The sequence below is a fragment of the Melozone crissalis genome, unplaced genomic scaffold (genome assembly GCF_028551555.1).
Source record: "Melozone crissalis strain CALT ecotype California unplaced genomic scaffold, PUWL_Pcris_2 ptg000019l_1, whole genome shotgun sequence".
Classification (NCBI taxonomy): domain Eukaryota; kingdom Metazoa; phylum Chordata; class Aves; order Passeriformes; family Passerellidae; genus Melozone; species Melozone crissalis.
The window spans coordinates 26,022,559-26,045,251 of record NW_026535797.1 but is presented as its reverse complement, the minus strand read 5'-3'; the positions used below and the strand labels follow the sequence as shown (position 1 = coordinate 26,045,251).

The 22,693-nt window shown below is 39.0% G+C and overlaps 1 protein-coding gene across 2 annotated transcripts in view; it reads right to left on the bottom strand.

Moving 5' to 3' along the window:
• Window positions 1-22,693, bottom strand: part of NRG3 (neuregulin 3) — a 455,224-nt gene that overhangs the window by 4,520 nt on the left and 428,011 nt on the right. For both annotated transcript variants that reach the window (XM_054277416.1, XM_054277415.1), the window contains 4 exons: window positions 20,896-20,998; window positions 15,748-15,874; window positions 8,498-8,625; window positions 1,280-1,450 (listed from right to left, as the gene is read on the bottom strand). In XM_054277416.1, the coding sequence (XP_054133391.1) occupies window positions 1,280-1,450; window positions 8,498-8,625; window positions 15,748-15,874; window positions 20,896-20,998 (529 nt within the window). The remainder of the gene's footprint in view (window positions 1-1,279; window positions 1,451-8,497; window positions 8,626-15,747; window positions 15,875-20,895; window positions 20,999-22,693) is intronic.

Sequence of the window (22,693 nt, the reverse complement as noted above, 5' to 3'; positions counted from 1 at the left end):
GGATTTTACTTAGCACAGTCCCAGCAGCTTTGCTGTGAGCCCTGTGGCCAAAGGTGTGCAGTGTAGAAGCCTGACAGCAAGGTCCATTGAGATGGATGGGATCATTCCAGGGGCTCTGCCAGGCTCTGGGGCAGCCCTACACTGAACACACAGACCCCCACCTTCTGCAGGCCTGACTACACTTCAGCCAGGCTGCTGCTGGATGGAGTTCAGGATGCTCACAGAATCAGGGACACAAACCACTTTGATTTGTGCATCCCAACAGGGAAAGATGGCGGAGGAAAAAGAGAAGAAAGAAAGTAGTGTAATTTCTGCAGGGGACAAGGAACTTTTAGTTTGGGCTGGAAATTTGATGAGAACACCAACACTGTGAAAGCAGCAGATATTTAGAGGGTGAATATCCTTAGTGCACAAAATATAGATGAAGTGCTTAAGTGGATTGAGGCCAGAAGGGGTCACAGTCTGGTCCCAATATCAAATTTTGCAGAATTGCAAATTCAAAATACAGGCCAGTACAAGCTGATGCTTGTAAGGTCACACACTGATTTCCTAGACAAGAGTAAATGCAATTACCCACAGCTTTTCTGTACCTCTCTCCTCAGCCTGGGAGGAGGCTATGGCACCTCCCTGAGCCTGCATCACACGATGCTGCCACTGGAGAGGGAAGGCTGCCTGCTGCTCCTTTCTGCAAGCGTGGCAATTGCAATAGGAAATTTTCACCAGGAATTATATGCACATATCACACAAATGAACAATAATATTTTTACTGCAAGAGGCAATAAACAATTTTTTTTCCTCAGAAGCAAACAGTAACAATGACACAAGTGTGAGTCAAACTTGTTTAAAAGAAGTCACCAGACACCCAACCCCACCTGTTTCACCTGTAAGACAGAGTGAAGGGTTTCACTGCGACTTACAGGTGAAACTGGGGAGGGCTTTATTCTATTCCAGATATTATTCCTGTTTACATATAAAATATGCTTGTAATATTCTGAAAAGTCTTTGGAAATCTATAGGGATATGTAAATATTATTCAAAGTATCTCAGCAATTGCAAAGGACTTCAAAGGCAGCTGCAGGTTCTCGAGAGCACTTCTGAAACCCAGACCTTATGCACAGCTCAGCTCAGTGCTCTAATAAACTAAATTTAAAAGGGAAAGGAAAAGCAGCATATTCTTTGTGCATTTTTGAAGACAAAACTGTATGAAGCTATCTACAGAAAACCAACTGTGCAATGTGCATTATTTCATTTTCAAAGCCCCCAAGTTGGCTTCACTCACCCGTGACAAGGTATGGTGTCCTGGTCGGTGATCCTGGACTCCTGGAGCTGCTGATATGCTGGTCCTGCAATCCCATTGAACCTACCCCGAGGCAAGGGAGGAGTCCTGCGAAAGGCATTTCTGTGCAGCATCCCACTTCTCTGTCCTGGGCTGCAGCACGAAGAGAGACTTCTAGGAACAACACCAAGAGCACAGTAAAAGTTATCACACCAAAAGCATAAAATTCTGCAAAGTAAAGGTTCAGGATTAATAATGCAGGGATTACTGTTCTTATAAACTTTGCTGTGGCAGTCTATGATGTCAGTAGAAATTCTCTAAGGAAATATAATAGTGCAATCCACCATTAGATGCTGTTTATGCCATTATTTAATACATCACCTCTTTTCTAGGAATGAAAATAATTGCCCACTATATGAAATGTTTTCTTGCATTTGATAAAGGATGCTTCTCCTTTCCATGCTGCATATCATAATCCTGCTATAGAGAGTTGAGTCCTCAGACAGCATAAACAAACAATACAGCTCTCTCATACCCACAGCTGAATTCAAAATGAGATTCTAAACTGAAAGTCCCATATATTATCTATCATCCTGTGAGGTGCTGCTTCCTGATACAAAGCCATTAAATTGAGAAAAAGTGTAAGTGAAGAATATAAGCAAAGCTGATGAACTGCAGATTGAAGAAGCTAAGACAAGTTTTCTCCGCCTTGAACAGTATTTCTGTATTATTTTATTCGTTTTATATACAGATTTCTTTGTTGTTTATATACATTGATACCATGCTGTTTCTTTGTATGATATAATAGAAACTTGAACTTGATAAAAACAAGTAATAGTTTTCTACTTATTTTAGAAAATTGGTTTTGTAAATGTCTGGTGTTTTGGAAGGATATTGGATTTTTTTTTCATTTCACACAGGAATGAAAAAGTATCTAGAACCCACAGTTTTGCTATATAAACCATACATTTGCTAATGCAAAAATATGGGAACGCAGAGCTAAGGGAAGGCATAACCCATTTTTAATGCTAACAGGTCTCAGTACTGCATGGTGTGACTGAATATTCATTTTTCAACTACTCTATTTCTCTTGGCATCTTCTGGGTCTCAGAAATGCATCTGTTACCTCATATTCTCTTACATCTTTAATGATAACTTAACATAGGTTTTCTAGATGCCTTTTACGAGTCATTATTTTTGGCTGTGTGAATAATTCCAACTTGTGACAGAATTCAGCAAGGCAAAAGACTTTTGATAAGTTTGCTTCTTTTTTCCTATTATAATGTGACTTAAAAGTAATCTGAATTTTTTTACCTAGTGGGAACTTTAATTACAGTTAGGGCCACATCTACTCCCAGAGCAATTCTTTCGTGGAACAAGCACCTTGGACAAATTCTCTTTGAATGTACATTTCCATTAAAATCCACATCTTCTGCCCAAAATGAAAAGAAGAAATAAATTCAACACTCTCTATCCGACTGCTCAGGCTAGCAGTGTTCCATTGCAGTCTAACCTCTGTTTTCTTCCACACCTTTACTCTCCTAGTTCTTTCTACTGAAAGGCCAACAACCCATAGCAATAACAATCCCTCCAGGATTTTTTATGCTTGCTTAAAAAGATTTTTCCTTTGCTACTAAGGAGACTGTGAAAAAACCTTTTTAAAAACCTGAAATACTGGCCTCTCAGTTCTGAAGGCTGAGTTTGAGTTGCAAGTCACAGTTCCTACTCTGTAAAATAACACTACCCCACCACAAAATAATTGACAATTTATGCTCAGGAGAGCCTGAGATTAAAACAGCAGGGGATCTCAAAAGATGCAGGTGAATTAACAATTGGTGCTGGATAATGAATTTTTGGGGTTTTTATTGACCTGAGCGTAGGCATCAATGGAATCCAAAAGTAAAAAAACCCTTCGGATTGGTTACAAATCTTTAAAGTTAGAAACTTTTATTGTTTAATTTGTGGTTGGTTTGATGCCTTTGAGCATCTTCCTTGTTGGAGGAGAGTACATGATCTCCATATGCAAATTCACAAAAGCTCTATTCGCAATAAAGATAATTTCAACATGTACAGCTATACCTAAGGTAATAGGTGTAAACTGCAGAAATGCTGAGACCAAAGGGGTCCTGCAACCACACAACTTCCAGCCCTGACATAGTCTAATTTGTTGCTAATGTGAGGTTCTTATGCTTTCAACATTTCTGCTAGAAAAAAAACCCAACACAAAACAAAACCAAAGGAAGAATGAACAAAAATCATTTGAGGTCACGGACAAGAAAAATTCATTAAAGATCAGGAAATACTTACAGACAGTGCAGCTGCAAGCTGCAGGATAACAGCTGTTTCTCCAGGCACCAAAAAAACCCCTAAGAATTTCTGTTAAAAATTCTATGGAAAAGGATCTTCAGCACAAAGCTTTTCCTTTTACACGAAATTGGTATGTATATCAGCAATGAAAATGCAATGTCCCTCTCAGACTTCTCTATCACTCATGTGAAAAATTCCTCCCTCTAAGGCAAACAATGGTTTTTGGATTTTTTCAGGGAATTTGTTTTCCTTTAGCCAACATTGTGGTTTCTTCCTCCCTGCACTCCAGTCTAACTGGGTAAAAGAAACCAGCCCACATAAGTGAGCCATTCAATAAAGCAGACCAATACATAAAGCTGTAGCAAATATGTCCTTAAAATCTATCAATCAATTACTCCAGAATAAAAAAAATCAGAATATGCATGAAGTGGTTCACAAGTGATGCACAAACTAGGGAAAAATGCAGTTCTGACGATTTAATGTTTTGAAAAAAGCAGTTCAACCATCCTAAGGTTAAGGAAGAACTTGGGATTTATTCTTGCCAGTTGTTTTGTGTGAGAATTTTCTTTGGCTTGAGCAACTGAGTGAAAACAAAGTCTGATCCTACAGGTGGAGTATTCTCTTTTTGGGGCACATACACAACTCCCAAGGGCAGTTGCCCATGTTCATGAAGAGATGACCAGCAGTGTTTTTACAGTAACTCTGGGATCATTCTGTACTACTTCTGAACTAACTACAAACCACCCAGTAAATACATACCCCAATGACTGAGCCAGCTGCCAGGCAGTGTCCTCTGACATTCCCTCAGAGCCACCTTTTTAGGCTGTTAGACAATCTACTGCTAGCATTTGTATGGATCAACTACTGAGACTTTCAGCATTAATAAATACAGTCTACAGCTACAAATCTCCTCTTGGTTTCTGAAATGTGAGCATTATTGATTCCCTCATAACATTCTTGTATTTGGAATAGTCTGTTTTGAGGTTACTCAGGGACTTTGGAACTCTATGAAAATCCCTCAATGCTACCTGCGCCATCTGGTCACCATCCTGGTGAGAGAACATTAGAAAAGGGAACAGAGTATTCAAGGTATGTCAGATGCACTGACCTTAATCATCTGCCATAACCTCATCATACACTTCCTGTAGTGCACTGATCAACCTCCATCCTAAACTGATGATCATATCCAGGCTACTATTACAGAAAGTTGTTCTATATTGCAAACTCTGAGACTTCTTTTCAGTTTGAAATTAATTCTGATGAATATTCAGCAGGTACATGTGCCACCACACTCCTTCCTTTGCAATAGGTCTTTTACTTCTCGTTGTGCTTGCTCTCATGTATTCCTAAGCAGCAGTCAGTCATACACCCTTTCCAGCCTCCTGAAGACTGACATGAGACAGACTTGTAACACTTTCCATGGAACATGAACCATCCATTCCTCATCTTGGCTTGGGAAGGCAGTGTGAGTCCATGGCAATTGGGAGGCCATTTCAGCCAGGTGAGGGAACAGTGGTGCACTCTCACACTGTGCTGTGCTCCAGCTTTGTTCAGTGACCTTGGCACTAAAATGTCTGTCCCCAGAGTTGACTAATTCTTTGAGTGCTGCACTGGTGAATGTCCTCCCTTCTCAACACAAGTCCTTAACATCTGACTTTTAAGCACCTCTGTGCATGCACAATAGAGTTTTTCTGCCTCTCCCCTTAAAAGCATTAGACACATAACAGCAGTGACTGAGCTTCTGTGGAGAGCTAACTCACCCCCACCAAACACAAATGCAATCATCAGTGCAGTATCTGATCCTATGTTGCAGTACCTGCTGTTGGTAAGATAGCAAACCATTTTTTGCCTTTTTTATATCTACCGCAAGAATCTTCTTCCCCCAATTTATCCTAAATTCTTGACTATTCAAATTCAGCATAATTAGTTCCTACTTTGATAAATTCTTCATCTTCCTAAATGTTTAACACTTGCTAATCTATCATCTCATGTCACAGCTCCCATTTTTATAGATTTTGCTTCCAGACATGAAATTTTGTTCTTCCAAATTTTTTTTGGATCAAGATTAACCAAACTATCTTGAGAGCTTTGATTTCCACATTTTACTTCCACTTTGACTGTAGGAATGTCTATTTTCATGCATTTGGTTCTGTTCATATTCAACCTTTGTCCTCAAATAGTCATCCCAACTTTGCAATAAAAAAATGAAATCTATTAGTTCAGGATTTCCCTAACTGCTTCAATTATTATCTATGTCCCACCATCTGTTTTGCTTTTTCTTTGGGAAAATAGCAGGTTACTTACACCTTCTTCCTTTCAGGCTTCCTCTGCCTTTACATTCCTAGTTGCTTTAGTTTAGCTATACTTGCTCTTTGAAACTCAATGGCCTTATTTACAGAATAACTTTAACTCACTCTTTCCTCTACTGTAAACTGAACCACTTATATTAGCAGCATAAAGAGTAAAATGCTTACCAAATGAAAAAAAAATCTCTTCCATGCTTTTTGTGGTGTGAAAAGTTCATTAAAAATGAAAACACAAATTATTATTAATTTTAGGGTAAGTTTATCCTATTTTGGCATTTTTGTAAGACAATACAACTGCTCCAGGCTGAAAGCCTCTGCATTTGGCTTTCATCATGGCATTCTCTGAAATGAATCCCTCTAAAATCAAGGATGACTGCATCCATGAATGAAAGTCAGGATGACTAATTACCAAGGAAACTGCTATTCAAAGGGATCACAACTCAACCCATAATTAACAAAACTCTAATTTATTTCTATCTATCAGAAAATAAGGCAGTATGGGTTTCCTTCTTACCAAGATCAACAGATGATCCAAGACAAATTTTTGAGCACATTGTATACGTTGCAGGAAGTTTATTGATTAAACACATTTGTTAATTTTGAATTCTGACAGTTCTAAGAGTTATTTTACATATGCAAGCAGAAGATGCAACATTCTTCTATGGTAACAGCAGTGCACAACGCAGGCAAAATATTTTAGGAGATTAATAATAACACAGGCTAAATATTTTTTGAGATTAAATTTCAGTTTTCAACCTAATCTCTGCATTAATTCTTTTTGTGTAGCTGAGGTTTGTTGAGACAGAAAATTGCTATTATCCATAATCTGAGTGAAATAATTAGCCAGTCTCTGTCAGTCACATTTCAACAACTCCAAATGATTCCCTACACTGACAGTCTTACTTCCAGGCCAAAATTTTTTAGTTTCAGGACCTGGTAACAGCCAGCTCCTGATTTTAAGAAATGATCACCCATCATTAGTGTCCTTGAAAACACCAGCAGAGAAAACAGGTCTGGATGTAGAGCAAAGTATTTCTGCAGCAAGCAGAAATAAAACAACAATAGAATTTAGAACAGCACAAAAGAGAGAACCTGCAGAGCTGATATGCTTTTTCCAGGCTCAGTCAGGTTTGGAATGAAATGAACAGATATTTAGTACAGAATCCTCATTTGACCATTTGTCCACAGTGAACACTATTTAGAAAATAAATTAGGAAGCTCTTACATGGCACATAAATTAAAGACAGTCTTGTAAGTCTTAAACGTTCAAGTCTGTTGACTTTTTATAAAACAAGGACCTTGTACAATAAACATTAAGCTTTAAAACTGCAAAATAATTCTTTATAAATTAACTAGTCATCCCACTTAAAATAGTTCCAAAGCAAAGCCATTTCTTGGACATTACAATCACACTATTAAAAGGTAAGGGAATGAGTTTTTTCCTGAACTTCATGTTGTGACTAAATGGTGATAAAATTCTTCCCAGAACTTCTGTAGAAAGCATTCTAGGAAACAGCCCGATAGTTCATCTATTCTTAATAAAATTATTAAGCATGTTTTGAAAATTTCTGTGTAATAAGGAAAAATATCTAAGAAATGGATCTGACATGACAATTGGCATTATTTTTTTTTCATGCCAAATTAAAGGTTTAAGTAAGATAAAAGTAGATAGAATCCAAATATTTCTTTCTGGTTTATGTGTGGCACTTTGTAGGTTAAGCAGATCACTTATTCAAATGAGGAAAAAACCACATAGCTGGCTGGGAGACTGCACTGAAAATGCACCAAATACTGCAGAAGCCAGATCATAACCTCATGCAATCCCAGACTTTTTCTAAAGTAATTAAAAAGGAAAATCCTTTTAATAAACATGTCTTCCACTCCAGATTATCTAGCTGAAAAAACTCCAAACTCATTTTTCTCAGCCTTTTTCTCTCTCTCTGTGCACTGGACCAGATGTTACCACTGTCATTCCACCAACATTATTGCTTGTACCAGACTCCAGTTTGGTTTCTAGTCCTGTAATGAAAAGTCCTGAAGTCTTTCTCGTCCAAAAACATGTTAGAAGCAGAATTCTAATCTGAATCTCATCCAGTGATGGGTGACATTCCTCTTTTTTTTTCTCTTGGAAACCACTATCCAAACTTTTTTAAGCCTTGTTTTCAAAGGCCACCATGTTTTCATAAATAAGTCATTATTCATTTAATGCGTCTTTTGTTTAAAGAAACTCTAAAAAGGGCTGGAAGTTTGCAACCAAGTCTTTCTGCAGCAATGAGTCATTAACTTAATGAACATTGATAAGGAAAGTCTTGTTTTTAATGGTTCCTCCTCCTCCAGCTGCTCCACTGGCTGGGCTGTGCCTGCAGCTTGGATGGTGCCTGCAAATGTTTCCTGCAGGACTGGCACCACCCACAGAGGAAGGCAGTGAGCATCCCCATTGCCTTTTATGTCTGCAGCTAAGAAAATGCTTGGACATCTGGTTAACAAGCTGGCTGAGGCTGTTCTGGGGACTGAGCAGCTCACCCAGAGCCAGCACAGCACAACCCTGCACACGGATCAGCAGCTCTGCAGCCTCCCAGGCTGCTCTCACAGACAGATGTTTGCTCACCTGTGGTGCTTGATGGGCTGGGTTCCTCTGTCAGGAGACAAGGCCTCTGGGAAAGACTGGGTGCCTGAAAAACTAGACTCCATAACTTTGTGCAGAATGGGCCCCGGGTGCCTATCTGGCTTTGAGTACTGCGGCAGAGAGAATAAAATTAATTAATACTCACAAGACAAAGTACATTGTTGATGCTATTCACTCTGAATTCATATCAGAGACGGATAAGAAGTGCTCTAGTGCATTTTAAAATCAGAATTAGGCATTGCAAGTAACACATTCATTCAGCATTGTTTACACAGCAGAAAGGGCTAGTAACCATTACCCCCATTACGTTCTGCACATCAAAACACTGATATCAGCCTCAGCAGCAAAATTACAGACTGATCTGCCCACAATGATGGGAACAATGATCCCTTGGACTAGAAGTCTGTTTTTGTGGCTGTCCATGCAGAGACAGATCACAAAACACATCTCAGAGGACAGCCAGCAACTTCTTGGGTCCTTTGGTGATTTCAGTCAAACACTGCATTCATCATCAGCATGTACAACTATGAAAACCAAACTGAAACGGCACTTGTGTCATCAGATAAGTAAGAAAAATATTTGAATCCCATCCACAGAGCCAGATATCTCTCTGAACCAGTCTGAAACTTTTGACCTGGGAGTATCTGTGCCAGTAAGAACAGTGTAAACATAATTCTTCTTGTGGCAGGTGTGGGCGTAGGGCAGTCTCTGGGCACAGAGTGAGACACAAAGGTCTGCAAAGCAGACACTAGACATGAAGAACAGATTTTTTATTTTTGCTTTGTGATTCAACTGCAATTTCAAAAAAAAAAAAAGAAAAAAAAAGTCTCCCAACAGCCATGGAGCCATAAAGTTGAAGTATAGAAAAAGCTGCACTAAAAAGCTGCACTTTGGCTTACCAGAAGATTCCATGTTGTTGGTGGTCACTGGGCAATATCTCAGAGATATGAGAGGGTAACTCACATTTCCACTCAGGTGTGAAAAATAAAGCTCTTTCCAGACTTACTTTTTACTTTGCATTACAAGGACCTGCACTAAAACTAATAGGCCTGTTTTCCTTTTGCTTTTTATTTTTCGTACTGGACACCTAGATGTCTATGCTGTCTTTAAAATAAATTTGTATCGTGGCAGCGATTACATGATGACATATTTTAGAAAGAAAATACAAATTAAAATATTAGAGAAAAAAATCACAGTGGTGAAAAATGTTTGTTATGATACAATAGCACAAAAATTCATGGAGAGGATAGTAAGCATCCTTTCAAAAGACAGTTCTTCATAATTATTAGCTTTGTCTAACAAAAGACCAGTAACTCATTAAAACAACAGACTGTTATTTTCTGACTCTCACTTATTCTTATCTACATTTCTGTAGACTTCAGCAAGATCAAAAAGCAAAGTCACACAGGAATATTCCCTTTTAAACATAGGTTACATGTACTTTTAGTCCAGCCAGTCACACTTCTTATGATCAATTTCTATAGATAAAAGAACAGCTCTTCAAATCTTTCTCCACTGCTCTTCTCCTTCTTTCTGTTGAGTGAAATACCCATGTTAAACACAAAATCATTGTTTTTCTGCTTCTGAAGGCAAAGCTATGAGTGGCAATATGCAAAAATGGTGCTGCATGCATGAAGCAAATGCAACTGAAATAATAAGAAGAAACATATTCCACTCCCATTACTTTCAGTTACCATGATCTTAGATGACACTTGTAAATGTTGTAGATAAAATATTCAGACAGAAATATGATTTTTAAGGTACTCGCATCGGTGAAGGTTTTAAACTTTAATAGTTCTCCTGCCAGCTGCAGAAATGAAACTGGCTTTGATTTCTGACCTGAATAAATCAATTTGAGCTATGTAAAGAACGGCTTGCTAGTGCCAAGAAGCTATTTCTGTCCTTTTTTTGAGTTTGTTCATGGTATAACACTGAAGGCCTGAATGGCCCATAAGACCAAGAGTAAGAAGTACATCATGAAGAGCAGAGATAAGCTCTGCATTTTGCTACATCCTTGTTTCAGGTGGATGTGGGCTGGAGCAGTGGCACGCAGAGACTTTCCCCATCCCAGCTGAGGAACACCAGCACACCAGAAGCTGCTCTGATGCTGATCAGCAAATTTTAATGAAGGTCCAGCACCCAGCACCACTCAAGCACAGCCTACAAAGGGATTTTTTTCCCCCCTAACTGAACGTTTTTCGCCTTTTCAGATACACCACTTTATACACAGTCATAACATTCATTACAATGGAAATGTGAATTAGAATTTAAATTGAGGGCGTGAATATACAGGGAATTCTAACAATGTAATTGAACAGATCTGGATGCACCACATTATCACTACATTTTAATATATTTAAACACAGTTGGGTCTATTCTCCTTTAGCTTAACTCCAAGTGCCACACCCATTCTCTAAGATCACCTCTGGAGGAAAACACCTTCACACTCTTGTGAAGAGCTTAGAGCAGCACCAGTTGGTGCCCCAGGAGGACAACATGAGATCATTCCCCACCTAAAATCTAGCAGGGCTCATCCTGCTGCTCTCACAGCTCACTCCTCGACTGGGCTGAGCTCCATGGAAGCCTCTGACTGCTGTGAGCTGCTGAATGCTCAGCCATGAGGGAGAATAAGCTGTGAAACCCTTTCAAAGGCCTGTTCCAGTAGGCTGAGAGCATCACTGAAAGCTTATCTGTATCTGGGTTTTTTAACTGTTTTTTGCCTTCTTGGTTAATTATCTGTTCTTGTTTGAGCAATTACTGCAAAACACTGAGGCATATGGCTAAATAAATTAAAGAATAATGATTGCTTTAAAAAAATTGCAAAATTTTCCATTTTTCATTGTTTCATTGAGAAAATAATCTATTATGTGCAATTACTCATCTCTCTGACAATAAAACTTCCACCCCCCGCTAGTTAATGCTAAGTTAATCTGTGAAGGCAGCCTGAGCCAGGAGACAAGAAATGAGCCTTTGTCACTGACCTGCTGCATTGCTGTGAGCACATAACTCATCTGCTCTATGCCTTCAATTCCCTGTTCTGAAATGTGGGGTTCAGGGATAACAAATGCCACTGGAATGCTCCAGAGCAGCTTGACACTGCTGTTCTGGCGCGATGCAAACCAAAATACCCATCCCTCACTGGGCTATGGTGCTATGCAAACCAAACACCCATCCTTCCCCTGGCTTTATTCAGCTCCTCCCCTCAGTGATTCCCCCAAAACAGTGAAAGGTCCAGAAATTCATGTGGCACTGGAAGAGAGGTGATGTGGGGATCCCATTTCAGAAGGACTGAGAAGCAGAGGGGTCAGCTTGAAATGACACTCAGAGAGGTTGTCTCAAGGAGGAAAAGAGCCAGAGATTTTTCTGAAGAGGCTGAACTGACACAGAAGCTCATCAGGTGGTATATTTACCATCCTTACTGTTCCCCTATGCTTTGTATGTTTTGTTTACAGAGGACAGTAAATTCAGGTTTGTCTACTCTGGCACTTCTTCCTAAGTAGCCATGTGATACAGAAATGGGAAATCTGCTCTTGATCTCAGCTGATAAATCAAATGGCAACTCACGTAAACCCCAAAGTAATTCTTTAAAAGACTTAAAGTATCTCTTGCTTGACATGTATTAATTGCATTTCTATCACAGTGAATGGAAAGATTTTATTTCTTACTACTATGAACAAAAGGAAACAAGATGCAAAAGGAACATTTTTTTGTCCCTCGTTATAAGAATTTCAAAAACCTCAAGCTAGTGGTTGGAAGCTTCTAGAAACAAGTGTAGTGAAAATTGAAACCACACAGAACAGCATGAAAAGCATATTAACCAGCTCAGAGGGACAGTGATGGGAAATTAATAGATCCCCTTGGTACCATGGGAGAAGGTATTAAAAACCACAAGGATGAAAAAGGCCTCTTTAAAAAGCCATGACAATTCTCAGAATCACTAAAGGAATGTCAAGGTTTCAGCTGATCTTGAAATTTTTTTTTTCCATGACATATTTACCAAGTTGTAAGAGTTGAAAAAGAAACCCTTGATTTTATGTGGCTCCTGTAGGAATCAGGAGCCACCCCAGCTCCTCCTGCCACCTGTGTGAGGGTGCCCCAAGCACTTGTCTTTCTAGACAGGGAGAATGACAATTTCCTTCCTTCTGATTATGTGCAGACCTAACTGTTTGCTGCAGCCCTTTAAATATCTCTTGAAAGGAGGATGATCTCTTTGGGATGGAGTACATAATACTTTAGAAGCTCTAGGCTTTATGTATTAGGTGAAATTAATCTCAATCTCCTGTGTACCTCAAAGATCCTGGATTAAAAGCTGGCACATCTCCTCCTGGCTGAGGAATTATAGCAAGATTACCAGTGCATTAGTCTTTAAATCCAAGAGGCTAGAAACCCTAGCAAGAACCACCCAGCAAGAATTTAAGTGTGTCTCTGCCAGAATGTTTTGGAAAAGCAGTGGACTTGGAGGAGATTCAGGAAATCCTAGGAGCTGTGTTCAAATGATATTTATGAGTCCTTCTTACAGTACACAGTATTTTTCATCTAATTTGTACCTCTAAGAAAATACTGAAATTGCTACTGAGGATGAGACAGGTGAGCACAATTACCAGTGATGAGCAGCAGGACTTCAGAGAGAACACAGCTGTCCTGTTCCCACAAAATCCACCCCTTTATTTCACTTTTCAGAATCACAACTGAGCAGAGGCAGGGAGTGGAGGAGATGTAATACACTTGAGTATAGGAGGAAAAATTACTGCACTGAGATTGGTCAAGCTCTTTATAGCCACAAACCTCTTGCAACCTTGTCTGCTATACCTTGGGCCTTGGGAAATAAGTTAAACCTCCTTCTAAAGCAACACATTTGGAAAAATAGATGGGCCCTTTACTAAATATAGCAACCTCTCAGTCAAAAGGTGATGGTTCTTTCAGAATAGTCATCAAGAATAAGGAACCTTATGCAGCTTTTCTCAGGTCTCCACAAAAGCATTCTGCTCTGCAGAAGAGAGAGCTGTGTGAAAAGCCTGAAAGCATCACCAGGTCTATTCAAAAGAGACAAGAGAAAAATCTGGGATAATCTTCTAGGGAAAGACAGAAAGGTGGCAAAAATGGGAAAACTCTCATGCTTGTAGGGGGAGCACATGGAGTGGGAAAAGAGACAACTTCCAGGATTACCTAAACCAAAATGCCAGACTGGAGGAGTAGCCTCCAGAAAGTAACTGCCCTCATTTATTTATTTATTAGCTCCTGGCAATGGAGAGAGCCAGGATTTCTCCCCAGGCCCAGGCAGTGGCAGCTGCAGATGGGAATCCCATCCAGGCTGCCTGCTGCCCTTCCCACCCAGCACACACACCCCAGGCAGATCTCTGGTCTCTCAGGGGGAGTCACTCAGCCATTCCTACAAAACTCCTTCCCAAAGCCCCTTCCCTGCAGCCTCACCAAACCCCTGCCCTTTCCCCCCTCCAATCTGGCAAGTTCTGTAAATATTTCATGAGCTGCCTGCGTGCACTCCTGCACTCAAATCTTCCTAACAATAGAAACTGCTATTACACTGTTACACTGCATCCTGCACAAGGTCATTCTGTTTTCCTTCCTTCCTATCTTCCCAAAGGGAGAATGCATTAATGGCAAGGAGAAAACAGTTGCCTGTAAACAGCCACAAGGACAAGAAAATGGTGTGTTAATTACCAGCACTCATAATGTCAGACTGAACAGAAATAAAAACTGAAAATCAAATTTGGATTAAAATAGTAAATATAACGATGGTGTCCAATCTCTGTGTCCAGAATGCATGAACTGCTATTTCAGCCATTATGGCTATGGCTGTGGCAAAAGAAAATGACAAAATATTGCACTGAATTACAGTGAGAAAATGCCAAAGAGCATTTCTTAGTGTTAACCAAGGCTTATTTCACAGGATAGAACAAAAGGATCTCGAACTTTACCTTTTGCTGCCATCATTACAACCAACAACACTTCCAACAGGTCTTTTGTTTAGGGGTTAGAAATAAGGCTGAATGAACTGAAAGTGAGAGAAAAAATTGCACAAGGTTTCCCAAATTGTGATTATGTCAATTTAGTGGAGCTATCTTCCTTCTTGGAAGAGTGTATTTTTCCTGAATTACAAAGCATATCATGAGCATAGGGGCACCACAGTGGTGAATACAGAACTTGTAGTGAATATAAGCAAGGCTCTCACAGCCTCTCTGTCTTAGCAGGGAGGCTCTGCTTACTCTAAATTGGTTAAAAGGGCTTACATTTATCTCTAAATTAATTGGATGTGAACTAGGAGTTCAGAAGTCTTTGGTTAAATGGGTAGGAGTGCTCACTTTTGCTAAATTCCCACTGTTTTGATGGAATCTGGCAAATAAGGAAGTTATTCCTTTAAGCAACACTAAGATACTTTTTTTTTAAAAAAAGGAGTTAATAATTTAGAAAGGTTTTATATATCTTTTATATTTTCCTATTATATTGCTTACCAGGATCCTTCTTCCAAAGGCTTTGTTCAAAGTAAGACAGCCCTGATTGTGTGTGAGCAGGGGAAAGAGAATGACATACACTGGAAAATATCTTCCTAAAAAAATATCAGGGCTAAATAAATTGGTTGTCTTCAATTTCCTTATTTCAAACACGCTTTACATATTTCATGATTGTGAGACTGTAATGAGTTACATATAATTACATTCAGAAAATGATTAAATATATTTCAAATTTAGTTTGAACAGACTAATTTCTTTCTGTAAACCAAAGTACCTTTAAATAAAGACCCAGAAAAATGAGACCATCTGCAGGGTCTTCCCTTGGGCATTTGTTTACATGTGTAAATGTAGTTCTAGATCTTGAATTCACTCTGAATTAACTGTGACAAATGTCTGTGTTTTTTCCTGCAGGTTCATAAATTATTGGAAGGTGTGACATCAGTTATGTTCAAGGACCCTCACTACACGTACAGACACGTATGGATATTGCAGGAAACTATAAGAGTAATTTCCACTGCTGAATGCAGAGCTGGGGGGCTCAGCAAAGTCTGCCACATGAACAAAATGTACAAGAACCCATTGAAATAACTTTAGGAAAAAATCCCTGCTTTCCATTAAGAGGCTGATAGAAAACATTTTATGAAAGGGGTGAGAATTGTGGTTCCCATTGCTCAGATGTTAATAGCAGCATGACGATGTGCTGCCATCAGCAGCAGGAACTCAGCCAGGCTATTAAGTGCTGTAGTTGGCAGGATTACTTACATTTTGCAGCTGGACTTGGCTTTGTGCCATACACTCTGACTTTGCCATCATGCTGGAAGCATTTAGGCTGTAGGTTTTCCTATTCTGCGTTTCTTTCAGCTGTTCGTGGATCTGCTTGGTTTGCTTCCTGCAGAGAGAAATGAAATCCATGTAAGAAAGAGCTCACTTGATCTTCTGCTAGAGCCATGATACTTTTATAGCCACAGCTCCCTTTGTTCAAAACTTCACCCTGCTAGCCAGCTGAGCTGACTCACTGATGTCTGATATTCCAGTGCAGCCGTTGTTTCCTGGCAAGGCTTAACAAAGGGGACAAAAACCCCTCTCTTGTGTTTTAAAATACCTTCTATTCTCAGATCACTCCAATAGTAGGCTCGTTGTGCTGGTGCAGGGTTTTGTAAGATCATCTATTGCACATTTAACAATAGCTTGCGAGTCAGTGTGAATAATAAAAAAGCATTTTGCTCTGATTTGGAAAAAGGGTTTTGGCAAATAAAACAGGCATTAGCCCCTGCTGGCTATAAAAATCGATGAAGAATCAAAGATTTCTGCTGGCTCATTAGACTTGACCTGTAACACATCTTATATTGAGCAGCTTCGGCTTATAAGCTGAAACCTGGAAAAAATGTCAGTATGGCCACCGAGACTGTGTTTTTGAGTTATCATACTATAATCCACCCTGTCAGAACTAGGAACACCACTGGATGAATCCCTTGCATTATTCAGGAGATAACTGCACTGTTAACAAAGACTTTCTCTTTCTCTGCTTCTGCCACACTGTACTGAGTGGAAGTGACAAACAGTTTTTTAAGTTCTGTACATGAAAGAGGATATGAGACAGCAAACTTTAAATATTACTTTTATCTTCTGCAAAAAGTTATCTCAGCTGGGCAAAAACTGCTAACAAAATACATTTAAGCTCTTTTATCAGTTTTTTTTTTTTTTTTTTTTTTTTTTTTTTTGTGATAAGCTACATTGTCTGGGACTATCAGCTTTAAACAATGATGAGCAAAAACTTCACAATACCATTTTAATTCTTTCCTTCCCTGCTTGCTTTCTCTCTCCAGAAGATGCATCTCCAGCAGTGAACCTACAATGGCCTTGGAAACAGCCCAGCAATGTCAAGGACTCACCAGCAGCAGCATTTCATTATACCACCAGCAGGTTTTGGACAGCAACTGGTGCTGAGCCAAATTTCCAAAGGAAGTGATTTCTGGCAAGTATTTGTAAGAGATAAATAAAATACTGAAATTTGAATTTTAGCAAAGCAGCTTCAGCAGCATTTTGAAAAATTTCTGGTGATTTGATTTTGGAAACCCTTGTGACATCATTAAGCTTGATAGAATCTTGTGTCAGATAGTGAATTTGACACTGAATGAAGTATAAAATTAATCTGAATTTCTTATTCACAGTGGAATCTCTTGTCTACTGCTGGAAGGTATAAGAGAGCAGAGGAAAATTAATTACATATGTGTTCAGCGGAGGGGCCTGTGAGGGAGGAAAAGTTCCCTCAAAATGAAAGTAAGTGGTGAGAAGTATCACAGTTCAGATATTCAATTTTAATAATATAGTTTCAATATTTCTTGAGTCCCTTTGTTTTGGTTGTGTGACACAATAGAAGCATTTCCTTGAATTCAACAATTTGTAAGTACCTGCTTAGAAGTATTTGTTACAGCTCGTTTCCTGAGTACAGGTCACAAGCCATAACAAATGCAGGACTCTGAGCACCTCTTAGGCTTTCTACTTACATCCTATTTTGAAACGAATGGAAAAGAATGAATTTATATTGTAACCATGACACAAATATGAGTGGCATGTTTTGAGTATTGCTAGGAGCTCATAATTAATAAAATCTATTAATAGAGAGGTAGGAAATAGGAAATAATTTCCCAAAATAATTTCACAAAAATGTTCAAGATTTTCTTTAGACAAAACTGGTAGAATTAATATTAGAATAATCTGAATAGATATATAATCTGAATGAATATGTATATATATATTAGTGTCAAATTAAATTTATATATATAGTGTCAAATTAAATTAATCAGTTGAGTCTGAAACATCTCTTTTAAAAATGTTTTTAATATCCAATAATTTTTGAATCCAATGAAATTGAACAATTTCATTTGTAAAATGTCTAAATGAGCTCTTCAGCTTCTCATAAAATTCCAGGGAAAATTCATAAAAGCAACTTTAGTGTTTTTAAGAACAGCTATTTTCTGACCAGCTAAATTACATCCACTGAGGAAATTAGCACATCTGTTCCTATGTCCTGCTGGAAAACCAGCCTCTTGCTTGGTCTCCAGAATGGTTATGGAATCTTCTGGAATTTTTTGCATGACTTTATGTAAGGCATGAACAATGATAGTGAAAAATGATCAAAGCATCAGATTTTGGGAACCTCTCATAAACATACAAAATGATAATTTAATCAGGAAAATAACAAAACAATTTTTGGATTTATTTATAAAAATGAACAGAGTTGTTTCTATATTTATAAACACATGTAAGTAAACTGCAAAAACTCAGACTCATTACTGCAGTCTTTAACATTACAACTGAAATTCCTGAAGGTAATTTGCTGAGAAAAACAATCCAATCATTAATTTCCTTTTATGTTCATGCAACCTAACATTAATATCAGGTTTATGCATATTCATTTGGGCAAACTATAGGATGCACAGCTATAAAACTAGAAATCATTAATAATTCAAAGTTACTTGCTGATTAATAAATTTATTTTATAAGTTTTGTTTTCAAAACAAATGGGCCTTATGTGTTCTACTTTAGAGTTATTTGGCAATGCAGTGTTCTTACTTCAGCAAGAAATAAAGTCACCAGTCATTTGTAAAAGTCTAAGCTGTAAAGGGCAGCCCATTACTGTACTCCTCATCTGTTGCTAACACTTCCAGCCCTTTCTTGATTAACCTAAAAGGAATAATTGGAAGGGCACAGAGTTTAATTATAGTCCTAAACTTTCTCAGATTGAGTCTATTTTAAAAAAGGACTTTTAATTCAATGGCTTATAGGGAAGTGCCTATTTCTAGCAGCTGGTATTATAGAATTGTCAGACTAAGTAAGTCAGGATCTTCATGGAAACTTCCCTCTTAATGGATGCACTATTCAGAGTTTCTATATCTGTTAGCAATATTCTCCATTTTTTGTACGTCAAATGAAACCCCAAGATAACCCCCATGCAGGAGGAATGCTTTGATAATTCTTAAGCACAGTCAGGGTGCATATGCCTGATAAAGAAGCTCCCAAGAACCTGCTGACTCAAAGCTAACATATGCTAAGTGTTTGGCACTTCAAATTTGTTGGGTTTTGATCCTTAAGACACTGGCCAATGTTACATTTACAATTTTACCTGGGCTCCATGAGACCTAGCCTAGACACTTTCATCTCCTCTTTGGGCAGCAGCAGATGGAGGCACAGGCAGGGTGTGAGGCACTGATCAGCCTCCCTGTACACTGTCTGAGCCTCCTGGCTGAACCAGAGGTGCTCACTTTCTCCTAACTCTCCAAAATTCAGTTCCCAAAGTCTGGCACCAGCCCACTTCAGCTCTTCTCAGTAACTCTCATATTTGTAATCCAGACAAAGCCCCAACCCCAACCTGCCCCTGAGTCATGATGTACTATTGTCCTGTAAGCTCCTCTTTCAAGTGTTATTTCCACTCATTATTTTCAGACTTAGCTCTCCTCACAGCTGATCAAAGCCAGGGTGTTCTGCAGGCTGCTCCAACCCAGCTCTCACCACTCCCCACAGCAGTGCAGGACCGGGGGGGCACTGTGAGTAACAGGGAGGCTGCTTATTCTCAGTGTGCTCAGCCACTGACGGCATGTTCCTCCTACTGACAACCCATCCTGCCTTTCTGAAACTCCTCATCAGCAAAACCCTCAAGCCTTTCCAGGGAGACTCTCACTCACTCTTCTGAGATGAGCAGATCTGAAATGCGCAATGACATTCCTAATGGCAGTGCCAGAGTGCCTGTCTCTGCTCACATTTACACGACAACGAAGGAGTGTGCAGGGAGGAACTGTCCTGCCACTCTGTCCTTCCCAGCTAGCATCACTGTCACTCTGGATGTCCACACAACAATTAACAAAACCCCTCAAACATCAGAATAATTTAGAAAAACCATGAACCAACTCAAATCTTCACTCATGGCCTACCCCTGAAGTCTCAGGGAAAGAAAAAGGGGTAAAAAAGACCTGGTGACTTTTTTTTTTCCTGGATAGAAAAGTCAATTTAAATATTTTTCTAAGTAAAACCTAATCCTTGTTGGATTTCCTACACATTAAAAGGAATTTTAGAAAGAGATTCATATAAACATCCAAACTTTTAAATAGTGCCAACCTTCACATTTTTGATGTTCAGCCACCCTGACTAGCCTCATGCAGGTACTTTTTAATACTGATTTGTGTTCTCTCATTAACTCCAGCTGGAACAGGAATGAAGGATGACCACCATACATATTTATTGATACAGGGGCACTGACAAGCATGCCATATAACTGCTATGAGGTTTTTGCAACTCAGATTACACACATCACAATAAATATAATAAAATAAAATCAGTTGGGAAGGTAAAAGAATAGAGTGGACAGCATTTCACTTGAAAATAGTTTAGTCCAGATGATTTCACTACTTGAATGGGTTAAATGCTTCTGTGTTACAGGCACTCATATGCATCCTCATCAACAGGCTGCTGTATTAACTACTTGTTACAGATATCTGCAGAGGACTTGTTTCTGCACTTCTAACTTTTGTTCTTAGTATAGAGAAATGGACATTCAGGGATATGAAATGAAATGCAAAAAGGAGATGGTATGTTTAAACTATCGTTTTTCAGAAGAGCAAAGTGATTATTGCAGTGATGGTAAATGACACAAAATTATTACTGTCCAAAAAAAAAAAAAAAAAAAAGAAGTGGATATGACACAATCTAATATTTTGTGATATCAGAAAATAGAAGGAAGAACACACACTGCTCCTGTTTATGTTTTGGGGATGACTTAGTGCAGCCACGGGGAACTGCTGTAGCCAGACCAGAGATAACAGCAGCTTCAAAAGGAGGGGGGAAGCTGAAGGGCTGTAAGGCTGTAAAAGGGACAGCAGCTAAACCCCAGGCACAGCAGAGGAAGGCTCTTACTTTGTTTTGAAGTAGAAGGCTGCACACAGCATGCCCACCACGACGATGCCGAAGACGATGCAGGCGATGGACAGCACCTGGCGCTGGTACACCTCCTCGCTCTCTGTGGGCAGCAAAGGGCACGTTAGGGAGCACAGAACACACCTGCAAAAGGGAGCTGCAGCCCCTCATGGCTTCACTAATGGTGGACAGATTCTTGGAGGTCTGGCCTGGATAATTCCTCCACAGAATGGCTGCTTCTCTGAACTCCCCTCTAGCAAGGTCCGTGCAGCTGGGGCCTCCTCGGAAGTTTTAGGAAATGGCCCCAGTACACTCTGAGAGATACATAATAATGACAAGTCAGGACAGTTTAATCTTTTCTCTGTCCCACATGCTGTTTTTCAGCTTTTCTTAACAAAGATTTTAACATCAATAGGATAAAGTGCCCTACCACCACAGAGTTTTTCTGGCCTAAGGAAAGAACAATCAGAGCTCTTCTGTTGTCCCACAAGAGTCAGAGTTCTCCTTTACCTACCCCAAAAATGTAAGGGTTTTTTGATTTGAATGAGTAAGGTTTTTTGATTTGATTTGAGTAAGGCATTGATTCCAATGCCTTATTCCCGTGTCCTGAAGCTTATGCAAAACATGCCAGAGTAAAAAAATCAACTCAATGAACTTGCATGGAACCCAATGACTATTTTGCTATGAAGCATCAGATATTGCTTTGATAGGTGTTTAGTTTTAAAAAAACAGATTTCCTTTATAAATCTCATAATATTCTAAATAACTTTAAAACCAGAAACAAAATGAAAGTAAAAAAAAAAAAAAAAGGAAATAAGAGAAAACCCTCATTCATGACAGCAGACAGGAGCTGATAAGCAACTGGAGATTCCCACATTCAATTCAACAGCTCCTTAAGACTTATATTTTATGTTTATTCTTCCAACCACTTTTCTAGCTCAAAATGTGAACGCACCAAACAGATTGCTGTTTTTAAAGATCACTTTTTCCAAACATGCAACGTACAAGGCAGTATTTTCATCCACAAATTCCAGGTGGAAAGGCGGCGCGTGGGATTACCAGAGCACAGCCCAAGCCCTGTGTGCTGACAAACCCACATTTCCTGCCGAGGCTGGAGCTCTCAGTGCAGGCACCCCCAAACATGGGAACACCAGGCACACATGCCAAGTAGGTTGCAGCAGCTCCAAGTTTGAAACTCTCAGGTTCATAACAAACATTGTATGAAGACACCAAGGTAAATCCAGGCAAATCACTAAAGACTATGTGCAGTACCCTAATCAGTACTAATTAACAATTTTTCAAGAATGAATATCATAGTGCTGTTATTCAACATTTGGAATCTTAAACACAAGCATCTGTCTCTTGTAAGACCCAGTTATTATTTTGTAAGCTATTAAAAAGAAAATTACAGTATCAAATCTTGATTTTTTAATTACTTGTCTACTTGCTCTTTCAAATAACACCACAGTGATCTAAGATAGAAAATATCCTCAGCTTCTGCTGACATTTCCCCATCATTTAAATAAGAAATTCTAAAAATTGCATTTCTAAAACACTATCTTAAAAAATTAAAAGAAGCAAATAGATTTTTCACCTGTCTAAAAAATAACTGAAGAAACTGTAATTCAAAAGGAAATCCTGTTCATATTGCACTAAATGTGATTCCAGTACAGCTTTAGGCCCATTCCTCACTGGAAGTACCAAATCTGGATCTGGACAGTAAATCCTCACTGGCACTGAACTAAACGTTTGGGGTTTAATGTCTTTTGTTTTGTTTTATTTATTTGTTTGCTGTTAA